The sequence below is a fragment of the Adiantum capillus-veneris genome, chromosome 22 (genome assembly GCF_014529385.1).
Source record: "Adiantum capillus-veneris isolate H3 chromosome 22, ASM1452938v2, whole genome shotgun sequence".
Taxonomy (NCBI): domain Eukaryota; kingdom Viridiplantae; phylum Streptophyta; class Polypodiopsida; order Polypodiales; family Pteridaceae; genus Adiantum; species Adiantum capillus-veneris.
In genome coordinates, this window is record NC_140952.1 from 126,314,785 (window position 1) to 126,326,166 (window position 11,382).

Genomic DNA, 11,382 nt, shown 5'->3' on the forward strand with positions numbered 1-11,382 from the left:
CAACCAAAAGATGGCAAGAATCTTTCAACCTCATGTATCGGGAGTGTTCTTTGATGATATGACTACATACTTTAAATCTCTTGAAGAACATAAAGAGCATCTCAAAGCAATCTTACAAGTACATAAGCTTGCAAGTTCTTCCTAGAGATAATCTAATACCTTGGCCACATAATCTCTAAGGATGGCATCTAGATGGATCCACAAAAGCTAGAGGTGATGAAGGGATGGCAGAACCAAGGAATCTCCACCAATTAAGAAGCTTCATAGGTTTAGGACATTCTTTTGGTTTGTATGGATATCTTGTTATGCTATTTGGACTTACAAATGCCCCAACCACATTCAACCAAAAGATGGCAAGAATCTTTCAACCTCATCTGAGTATCGGGAGTGTTCTTTGATGATATGACTACACACTTTAAATCTCCTGAAGAACATAAAGAGCATCTCAAAGCAATCTTACAAGTACAAAGACATCATAAGCTTGCAAGTTCTTCCTAGAGATAATATAATACCTTGGCCACATAATCTCTAAGGATGGCATCTAGATGGATCCACAAAAGCTAGAGGTGATGAAGGGATGGCCGCAACCAAAGAATCTCCACCAAGTAAGACGCTTCATAGGTATGTGCTCACATTATTGACGCTTCATTGAAAATGTCTCTTTGCAACTCCACTTCATGATTTAATAAAAAAGAATGTTGAGTATCAGTCGATTGCTAAAGAAGAAGAGGCTTTTGAAGCATTAAAAGAGAAGCTTACTTCTCAACCTATGTTAGTTCTTTTGGATCTCTTAAAGTTGTTTGAAGTCCTACAGTGATGCATATGGAGAGTATTCGAGAGAAATATTGTTGAAAGAAGGGATGCATAGCATATGAGAATCGACAACTTCATAGCAAGGAATAGAATCTACGTATTCATGACAAAGAAGTTTTCGCTTTTCTCCATGCTTTGGAGATATGGAGGCATTACTATCTTGGCGCTCCTTTTATTATCAGGATGGACAATCAAAGCTGATAAGAAAATTAGGTAAGCTATAAAAAAATCACACTTTATCTCATATTGCTCATATTCCTTGGGGTTATATCAAAATAGCAAGTCCACTCTCTTGTAGACCGCAAGTCAATGCTGTTACGATAGCATACCTTAATGATCTATCATCAAGGATGGATGAGTAAGCTAAAGAAAATGACTTCATGGATATAAAGTCAGGCATAGGACTAGGGATTAATATAAAACCATCATTACTCTTGAATGTGGTCTTCTTGAGCCCTTCAATTTTTCATTACCTAATGTAGATGATTAAAAAAAAGGCCTAATGGGTAGTAGTCATGCACAAGAATGTTGGGTTTGCAAGAGAGGTCAAAAGATTCCCTAGAAGATGCTTTATGCACTTTTCCTTCTCAAAATTTTGGGAAGATTCTTTATTATTTCCTGCATCCTTGACCCCTTTTTTCCCACTCTAGTAACTCCTATGATGTAGTTGTTATCGTTCTCATAACATGTCAAAGTGATGCCATCAAAAGAGAGTGTGGAGGCATAGAGATGATGAAAAATGTAGGAGATGCATGTGAAAACCACCACATGGAGCAAAATCAGGGATTATCCTCCATATCGAAGGGGGTGTTGCCGCAGCACCCCGAGGCAACAAAAGCTTGTGCAAAGAAGTACCCCAAGAGGAAGGGTAAAGATCACCAAGAGCCCCCAAGGGACAGCTCTGACCGTCCGCAGTATAGGTTTGGCCCTCCATAGGAGCCCAATTGCCATGTCCACCCTCTCACGAGTGGAAGCAGTGCACCCCATCCCCCCCCCCCCCCCCCCCCCCCCTGCCCTGTAAGGACCACCGCTTGGATCCCCTCCTGGCTCAGGCACATCTGCAAGGGTTGACAGGGAGGAGGACAAGAGCTAGGGTTCTTCACCGACGTGATCTATTGGGCATATCTTACAGTCAATGCTCTATAGAGAGATAATCCCAAGCATACAGCTCATCAAGCACTTTTTGTAATTTATGAAAAGACCACCTGGCATACGTGTCAAGTGACTTGGATTAACAATAATTTGGTGATAACCAACAACAACTCGCATATTTTGAATGCTTTAAAAGATGTTGAATAATCATGCATCCCACACTTGTAAGCACTTAGATGCATATGTGGCCATTCCACACTGGCCGTGCAATGTCCGACTATTTGTGATTTCGAGAAAGAGTGTCCCAAAAATTAAAGAAAAATAAAGTTAGTGTTTTGTCAGTCTCATGACACTTTTGAGGGGCCAGTATGATAGGATACAAGGGAGCTCTGGCAGTGTGGTACAACAGAAATTGGCCTTTCTTCCAAGCTCAATGAGTTGCGCTCTGTAGCCTAAACGCAGTTTTTTTCCTGACTAACAAAAGGGTCTTTTTTCGCATAAAAATGAACATCACTACATGATTTTTCTCACTGAGCCAGAAGTACAGAATATTAGCAAATGATCATCCGAAAACCAAAGACTAAAAGGAAGACACAAGACAGTCTATTCCACACGACTTGAGACCCAAAACCGGAAAAAATGTTCATTAACTTAGGCTAAGCGCTAGTAGCCATTTATTTGCACATAAGTTAAATTCAAGAGCCTTCTTTCTTGCAGCTATCAAGCAACATCAACACAAGTACCAAAAACTGCCTGTAAGTCTTCCATCTCATAGTCCAGATATTCACGCCTCGCTCGCAAGGAAGATCTCTCAAAATCAATAAACATGACTCTCTGACCTGACATGATGATGTTGCCTAGCGATAAGTCTCCATGAAGAACACCTTTAAGATGAATCGACTGTAATGACCTCATTGCCAGCCTCACAAGCTCTGGTAATCGCGTTTCTAACGTTTCGTATGGACATAGAGCATGCCCCTCGCGTGACAAAGCCAAAAAACCCATATAGTTGCCCCATACTGACCCATAAGCAAGTACTTCAGGGACAGCTATGCCTTGCAAATCTTGCAACTCTGTATACACAGAAATTTCACGAAAAAACCCAGCAAGCGTCTCTTCTGCATCCTCAATCAACTCATACATTTTTAATACTGCAGGTTTGCCCCAAATGTAACCTTCTCTGACAATAACTCTTCCGTGGCTTGATAGAACATTTCCGAGCTTCAAGGAAAAAAGATCGAACTCAGCTAGCCCTTGAAATCATAGTCCCAAGTCTTGTGCATGTATATTTACATCACGGATCCACGAACTTGCTGGATAAGAACTTTGAGCTGACAACATGTTTGGAGTAAAATAGACATCTGGCACATACTCTTCCAAATAGAAAATACCAGAGGGCAAGGTTTCCTCCAACAATGGAGATGCCTTTCTCATAGGAAGCCCTGCCTGGTCCACAGCAGCCACACTTATGATCGATGAAGTCTGAGCAAGATGACACATGAACAAGATGCACCGACAGATACCAATTAGATCACTGCACATGTAAGTCTTTGAAATCAGAAGAACCTTGCGTGCAGGATCTCCAACCCGCTTGAAGAATACATATTGTTCCTTAGAGCATAAGACCCCATACTCAGCCTCTTCCAAAATCATGTACAAGTAAAGCTACGCCACTGCAAATCTGACCATGTTGCGTTCAGCTTCATTTGAAGACAATAGAAGATCCACTACATGGGCATTAGGAGGTATTTGAAACTGCCGGGGGGGCGTAATTTCGACTGGCAAGCAAAGATGCTGAAAAATGTCAATATCAGGTGACACACTTGCGCTAACAATGAAACCCGCCCAATCCACATTCGATCTAGCACATTGAATGCTTTCTGTGGAATTCAGCGTGAAACACATATTCAGCCCTAAGGGTCCAGCAGCCTCATTCACAAGTATAAACACAGAAACTGCCAAAGCTGCTCTAACCTCATCTTCCTTGGATACAGAGATGCCACGCATGCCCCATCTCAGAAACCTCTCAGGTGTGAGTATCCCACTCAAAACACCCTCGGGAGAGCCTGGCTGAGCAGCAGCCGCTTGTCGCCTCGTCTGCCTTAGCTGTCCACTGTTACCAGACCACCAGGCATGGAGGCTTTGCTCGAAGTCGGTCCATTTTCCCACAGCCGAAGGTGTTCTTCCTCCCCCCATCGGTCGGGTTTTGCCGCTGCTTTTCCTGAAGTGAAAAGTCTCCGGCTCAACAGGCTCGAGCATAACATCAGCAAGTGTCTGATTTTGAGTCATCCTAGCTCTCCGCTAAGGCAAATGTAATGTGCGTGGTATCCTGTTAAAAAGCAAGCCTGCTCTCAGCATGCCCGCCACAATTAGGTTTCTGTCAAAAGAGCGCTACAGGTACTAGAGACGACCATTCCCGCAATCGATGCAGCAAGCCTACTTCTGAGTGCTCGAAAAAAACCAGGTAAAAACCTTCAAATTCTGTCCATTTACCTCTGTTGTTTCATATATGTAGTTTTTGGAAAAATATTTTTTTCGAGCACTGCTAGTAGTACTTCAGCCTGCTTTATGTCTCCGAACATGCACACATGTTCAATTGAAAGCAAGTCTACTTTGAATATCATAAATAAAGAGTCCTTCAGTTAGCGAGAATAGCCTCCACACTATCTCGCACGGGCGGCTTCAAATGGGATATATGGTCGAGGTGATCAGAAACACGGACGAGTGAGCAAAAAAACATGGGAGAGAGAGAGAGAGAGAGAGAGAGAGAGAGATATTGCCAACCCCTGTGTGACGACCTGGCGGATGTGTTGCTTCGAGCTTCAACGTTGTTGATTGCAAAGACCTACTAGATGTGTTGTGCCGAGGTGAGAAGCTGAAGAATTGTGATGACGTGCTGAAATAAAATAAAAAACCAAATTGTATTAAAAGAGAGAGAAAGGGGAAATACAAGGCCTCAAAACAAAAAGCAAGACCTACGACAACCTATTGTTGCGAGATTAAAAAGCCATCCAGTAGAAGCAACAATGCAGCTACATTAAACGAATCTTGTCGTTTCAAAAGCTTTGCCACGTGGGTTACTAAGAAGCCATTTTTTTAAATGGAGATGTTACGCTAACAAAGTAACAATGTCCTACAACAATGTACGTCTCTCTCTCTCTCTCTCTCTCTCTCTCTCTCTCTCTCTCTCTCTCTCTCTCTCTCTCTCTCTCTCTCTCTCTCTCACACACACACACACACACACACACACACACACACAGATTGAGAGGTTGCACCAACTTATACACAACCACTTTTTTCTAAATCAACTACCTCAAGCTCTAGCCATGCATCAATGGCTAGATCTCCCTTACTCTACACCAAACTAACAAAGTCCTCTAAAAATAACTATCTAGTGTTCTTAGTTTGCAAGACGTCTGACAACAAAGTTGAAAATTCCTCTTTGTGATTACTAGCCCTCGGTATCTCAATAGTGGGCCAATATATCTTTTTCAAATCAACCAGGTTATTAAATGAGTATCACTTTATACAACTAATTCTAGGCGTATTATCCTATTTTGAATGTGACAGCAAGGTGATGAAAACATTCATGTTAGACCAATTTCGACTAGACGGCCGTAACAAAGGATTGATAGGACCAAACAGTACTAGAGAGGTATGCTTTGTATGCTTTCTAAAAGATACGATAGAATTGAGAAATATCAGAAAAGGATGACCCACTTTGGTTTTGGGTTTTAGGTTCGGGGTTATTCCAGAGGTACACAATAGTGTTGATTAATGCAATAGCAAGAACCTCTTGTTCCTTCTTTTGATTACTCTCATCCAAGATGTCATTGTAGGCAGCAAACAAACTTTAGATAATAGACATATCAATAGCTCTTCCATCCACGATGTCGTTGTAGGAAGCATACAAACTTTAGATAGTAGACATGTCAATAGCTCTTCCATCCACGATGTCATTGTAGGAAGCGGACAAACTTTAGATAGTAGACATGTCATGTAATGGAAATGGCCTATGAACTTTTGAGAATAGCGGAATTAGGAGAATTAGAGTGAGAATTTTTGTGAGACTACTTTGAGAACATACAGGGTGAACTTAATTAGCGGTAGCAACATAACCATAACACTTTATTAACTTGGCATGAACAATACTTTTGCAAGAGAGAGAGTTTAGAGAACTTAACAATAGTTGAGGATCGGATTTATGTGGAGTCGGTCCCCCTCCAATAGTCTTTTGTATTAAAGATTCTCCCATCAAGAGAGACTTGGTACAATACAATCTTTGTGTTCCCTGTGACCTAGGTGATGCAATGAAGATGGAAAGCTTCATAAATAAGTCTCATAGCAAGTCACATGGTCCTTGCATCTAAGTGTTGATGGTCTAGCAAGTCCTATAGTGTCTATGGGTGGTGCCAACTATTTATCACTTTCATGAACTACTCATGTAAGGTGTGGGTGTGCCCTCTCAGGAGAAAGGATGACATCCTTTCCATGTTTCAAAAGTTTGTTGGATACTTGTGGAAAACCAGTCTTGTAAGAAAATCAAATGCTTGCATTCAGACAATGGTGGAGAGTATGTCTTTGAAGCCTTCCAAGCTCTATGTGATTCTAAAGGCATCAACCAAGAATTCATTGCTCCATACAATTCTTCACAAAATGGTGTGGCTAAGAGAATGAACCATTTTACTGAGGAAAGAATACTAATCATGTTGTTCAATGTTGGTTTTCCAAATGGTTTTGGGTAGAAGAAGTAGCTACAATGTAACCGATCTCTGGATAAGGCTATAAATGAGAACGTGTTGAATTAATGTGGTCGTGGCCTAAAGGAAAACATGCATTGCCATGCAAATGGGTCTATAAGATGAAGATCACACCCAACCCAAGTACAAAGCAAGGTTGATTGCTAAAGGATTTAAGCAATAATACCATGTGGAATTTGAGGATATACTTTCCCATATAGTCAAGATGACTTCCTTACGGTGTGTATTAGCCTTTGTTGCCAGAGAAGGCACGGAGCTTGTTTAGATAGATGTCCGAAGAGAATTTCTTCATGGTGATCTTCATGAGGAGATTTACATGCAACAATCAGAAGGTTTTAAGGAGAAAGGCAAAGAACGTATGGTGTGCAAGATAGATAAGAGCCTATATGGTTTTAGCATGCACGCAAGGAGTGCTATCATAAGTTTCATGCTTTTATGTTTCCCCAAGGGTATCGTACGAGTGATATAGATCATTGCCTCTATACTAAATGGGCCAAAAATGGTAATTTTTTGATTTTGATCCTTTATGCAAATGACATGCTTATTGCCAATAAGAACAAGGATGAGATAGATGCCTTGAAGAAGAACTTACATGGTAAATTTGAGATGAAATACCTGGGAAATTCTGTTATGATAGTCATATTCTTGGCATGCAAACTGTCAGAGATAGAGAAAAAAAGTTGCTTTACCTATCTTGGACAGAGTACATTACCAAGGTACTTCAGCATTTCAATAGGACGGGGGGAAAGTCGTGGGTACCACATTAATTTCATATGTGAATTAGCTTGCAAAATTGTCCCAAATCTGTTGAAGACAAAGCAAAAATGGCCAAGGTTCCGTACTCATTAGCAATTGGCTCTTTGATGTATGCAATGATAGTTATTCATTTGGATATTGCTTTTACAGTGGGAGTAGTCAATCTCTCCATGTCAAATCCTGGCCATAAACATTAAGATGCCATCAAAGGGGTCATGCGGTATTTGCATGGTTCTAAGCATTGTGCATATGCTTAGAGGTAAGATCGTAAGTGTAGTGGGCTACACATATGTGGATTATGTTGAGGGATTTGGACAAGATAAAGTCCACTTTAGGCTACATCTTTACATTCACTAGAGGTGCAATGTCTTGGAGAGATCTCGCTTGCTTTTCTAGTGGGAGATTTGGGTGTTTTAGGTGAGAGGCCAGTCTTGAAGTGTGATAGTTAGAGTGCTATTCATTTGGCCAAGAATCTAGGTGGAGATCAAGTATCATTTCATTCAAGATGTGCTTGAAGACAAATGTCTACAACTTTTCAAGGTTCATTCAAATGACAACCCCGCAAACCTGCTTACAAAGGGTTTACCCTCCAAGCGGTTTGCACACTATCGAGAGCTTATGGGAATTGGGTAGATATACATACTCTACATTCAAGTAGATATGTCCATAGTGTCCATAGAGCTCAAGGATGGTTGGGGACTGAGAGCTTCCAGAAGTAGTAAACTACGGACAATTACCACACTAACGGATACATTGCACAAACAATCAGAGCCCAATCGGAGGCCTATAAATAGGACCCATTACTTCACTTTCCAAGATTTGATCCCTGAGTTCCCAACCCCAAGCCTAATATCATTTCACATATGTAGCTAGAGCTATTTGTACTTTGTAACTCTCATTTATCTAGAAGTTTTTTAACTTGAATTCCACAGTATACAACTTTTTGATTTGGATAATACAATCCCGATTTCAATTCTCAATCTCATTGTCATTCTCGTTTCAATTGAGTTTTTTATTTCAGTTATACTTAAGATTGATTTGAAGTCTCTTGTCTGATCTGAACTAACTCTGACCACCAACTTGGAATAGTTGTTTGAAAGTGTCCATCTCATTCCATTTTGGCGATCACAGTGGTTTGAGCTAAGCTGCTCTAGATAGGAGAACTATCTCTCAATTGGTGTTCAAGTTATCAGATATCAAACATGTCGCCTATAAGAGGTTCAAAAGGTCAACGGCCAGTCACCAAATTCATGCATTATTCAAATCGTGTTAGAGGAATCAGAGCGTGGCTCTGAAACTGAACGAGAACCTAGTAATGAGACGAAGTGGCCCCAAGGCCAAGGACAGCTAACGAATCGAGTGATTCTTAGCACTCCACCCTTTTTAGGAGACAACAAACTGATGGGCTGGATGAAGGAACCGATCCCATGGCCCTGATGTTCATATCCAAGCTTTTGAGCAATATGCTGACCTTAAGAATATGACGAAGATGAATGGGGAGAGTATTTTCCACAGACATTGAAAGAGGAAGCTCAAAAAGGGTATTACCATTACCTAGCTTGTCAGCTCAGGTCATACAATAAGCTCCTTAAAGCTTTCAGACTGGAGTATTCAAACAATAGGGGGAGATGAAGACATCTTGTGTGAGCTCGACAAGATCAAGTAGGGTATGTTGTCGGTCAGGAGTTATGTTGAGAAGATCAAAGAGTTGACCAGACAATTGCAAGAATCTCCTTCTGAAAAGAGGATGAGAGCTTGGTTTCTGAACGGATTTAGAAGTAAAAAGTTAAGGGAACAAGAGGCCCTAGCACCAATAAAGAAGTTCAATGACTTGGTAAAGAGAGCTCTGAAATTGGAACCAGCGAAGAAAGAAAAGGGTCACAAAAGCAGACAATACAATGATAGTGAGTCTTCTACTAAGGAGATTATCAAAAGGTCCAAATCCAGAAACTCTTGATCAGAAGGCAATAGAACCAGTTCCGGTCAAGGTAGTAACTAGAAGAAAAGGAGTCATCATAGAGGAGATCCTATATGAGAATGAGGGGAGGTAGACTCCAGAAACCAAAAAGTGGGAGCAACAGAGGGCAGTCTGAAAGGCTAAGGGCAAGGAAAAGGTAGTGGATGAATGGAAAGAGTAGAAGGAGCTTGTAACAAAAATCCCTGAGAATTTGGCCAAGAAGCTATCAAAACAACCACAATGTTATGAAGCTCATACAATCAGAAGCTACCATCCAAGTCTTTTGAAGAACAAACAAACCAGAACAAGAAGGCAGCATCTGGACCAAGTGAGTCCATGATTACAGTACAGAGTCTGACAAACGAGGTAGGTCAAGCCAGATCAGACTTGGCTGAAGCTGGAGCCACTCATCTGATAAAGGACCCATCAAAGAATCCATCTCAGAGCCAGCCAGCAACCAAACAAGAAGAACCAGTAGAATAGAACTGTGATGATAGTGAGGAGGAAAAATCTTTTAGTTCAGATAATAGCTCTAGTAATGAACATGATGAGATATATGTCAACGTCTGTGAAAGGATACAGAATTTAACAGTTGAACTCAATGACATGAGGTAGAAACTACTAGTAGCTACAAAATTCATAGGGCAAAAGAGAAAAACTGAGGTCGAAGCCACAATTGTGGACCTGGCAGCTATCCAGGACGATGAGGTTCCAATTATCCAGGTGGACTACAAGCTAAGAAAGCAATGGGAACCATTGTCAGGAGTCATAGTGGATGGTGGCACTGGTGTAAATATCCCAGGAGAACATCTCAGGCAAAAGCTGGGAATCACAAATTTAGAGCCAACACCATTCAAAGTGAGGATGGATAATCGCAAAGTAGTTCAAGCTACTAGACTAGTGGAAAACATGAAAATCATAGTAGGCAAGGAGAAATTTAAGACCAGCTTTCTAGTATTGGATGTGCAAGGAGCATATGGGATACTGATAGGTAGACCTTGGATTAGAACTATTGGTGCTATACATGATCATCCAAATCGGACATTAACTATCCAAGGCCATCATAAGAAATCGGATAAAAATGATCATGCTAGAAGCTAGAAGAAGGCATTTAGGCCCAAGGAACTACGTAAGAAATATGGGATGAAGAAAATAGAAAATATGCTTGCTTCAACAAATATTTTCCCACTCACCAAAATAGACCTTAGTGTTGTTCATGGATAATCATTAGTCCGAGAGACAAAAAAGACAATACCCAGACTAGTTCACTGAGATGAACCCTAGGGAGAGGACAGTTCAGTTGGAGAGACGACCACCTGAACAGCTAGCAGCAGACAAATGGTGGAAACTAGTTCAAATTCATACCAGAAAGGGGAACCAATTCAAAAACTTCTGATGAAGCAAACATAACAATTGAAGAACCAGAAATTCAAAACGGTCTTATGGAATTAAGGAATCCATTCAATGATTATGATCTTGGTATCAGAACTGAGAAAGAAGTTGAATCGATGGCCAGACAAAAGGGTAGAGGGCCAAATTGGCTGCTTCTAGATGACCAAGAGGTAGAGGACTGGACCTTGGTTCAAAAGAAAATCCTAGAATGATCAAAGAAGATCAAAGAAAAGGCAAGACACTCTTCCAAAAATACAAGGATGTATTTGCATGGGAACATACTAATTTGAAAGGAGTAGATCCAAAAGTGTGCCAACATAGGATTCCACTAAAGCCAGATGCCAGACCAAGCGGATTGCAAAAGTATAGAATGAACCCTAACTATGCTAAGAAAGTCAAGGAGGATATTGAAATCTTCTCAAGGCATGGTTCATCACAGAAGTAGCAAGTAGCGACGATAGGTACATTACCAATTGTGGTAGTACCCAAGAATAATGGGAAATTGAGAGTATGTGTGGATTACATACTGGAAGCTAAATGCCAAGACAATTAAGGATCCTTCCATTACAATTTACAGATATGGTGTTGGATGAATTTTCAAGCCACAAAATG

The 11,382-nt window shown here is 40.8% G+C and overlaps 2 protein-coding genes across 3 annotated transcripts; both read right to left on the reverse strand.

The window, feature by feature from the left end:
• Positions 1-2,526: 2,526 nt before the first annotated feature.
• Positions 2,527-3,048, reverse strand: LOC147430179 (uncharacterized). The gene has a single exon (XM_086494678.1). It carries the CDS (start codon positions 3,046-3,048, stop codon positions 2,626-2,628), a length of 423 nt encoding a protein of 140 aa, XP_086350804.1. The 3' UTR covers positions 2,527-2,625.
• A 522-nt stretch (positions 3,049-3,570) lies between these two features.
• LOC147430180 (uncharacterized) lies at positions 3,571-4,194 on the reverse strand. 2 transcript variants are annotated; one of them, XM_086494677.1, is made up of 2 exons: positions 3,880-4,194; positions 3,633-3,785 (listed from the first exon to the last, which is right to left on the reverse strand). In XM_086494677.1, the coding sequence occupies exons 1-2, from the start codon at positions 4,192-4,194 to the stop codon at positions 3,633-3,635; spliced, it is 468 nt and encodes a 155-aa protein (XP_086350803.1). The 2 variants fall into 2 exon arrangements, with proteins under 2 accessions (XP_086350802.1, XP_086350803.1); XM_086494676.1 differs by having other exon boundaries at positions 3,571-4,194.
• Between the last annotated feature and the right edge of the window lie 7,188 nt (positions 4,195-11,382).

Bases quoted from the DNA above. Each gene is read 5' to 3' on its own strand.
- LOC147430179 (XM_086494678.1), bottom strand. From the start codon at position 3,048: ATGTATGAGTTGATTGAGGATGCAGAAGAGACGCTTGCTGGGTTTTTT.
- LOC147430180 (XM_086494676.1), bottom strand. From the start codon at position 4,194: ATGACTCAAAATCAGACACTTGCTGATGTTATGCTCGAGCCTGTTGAG.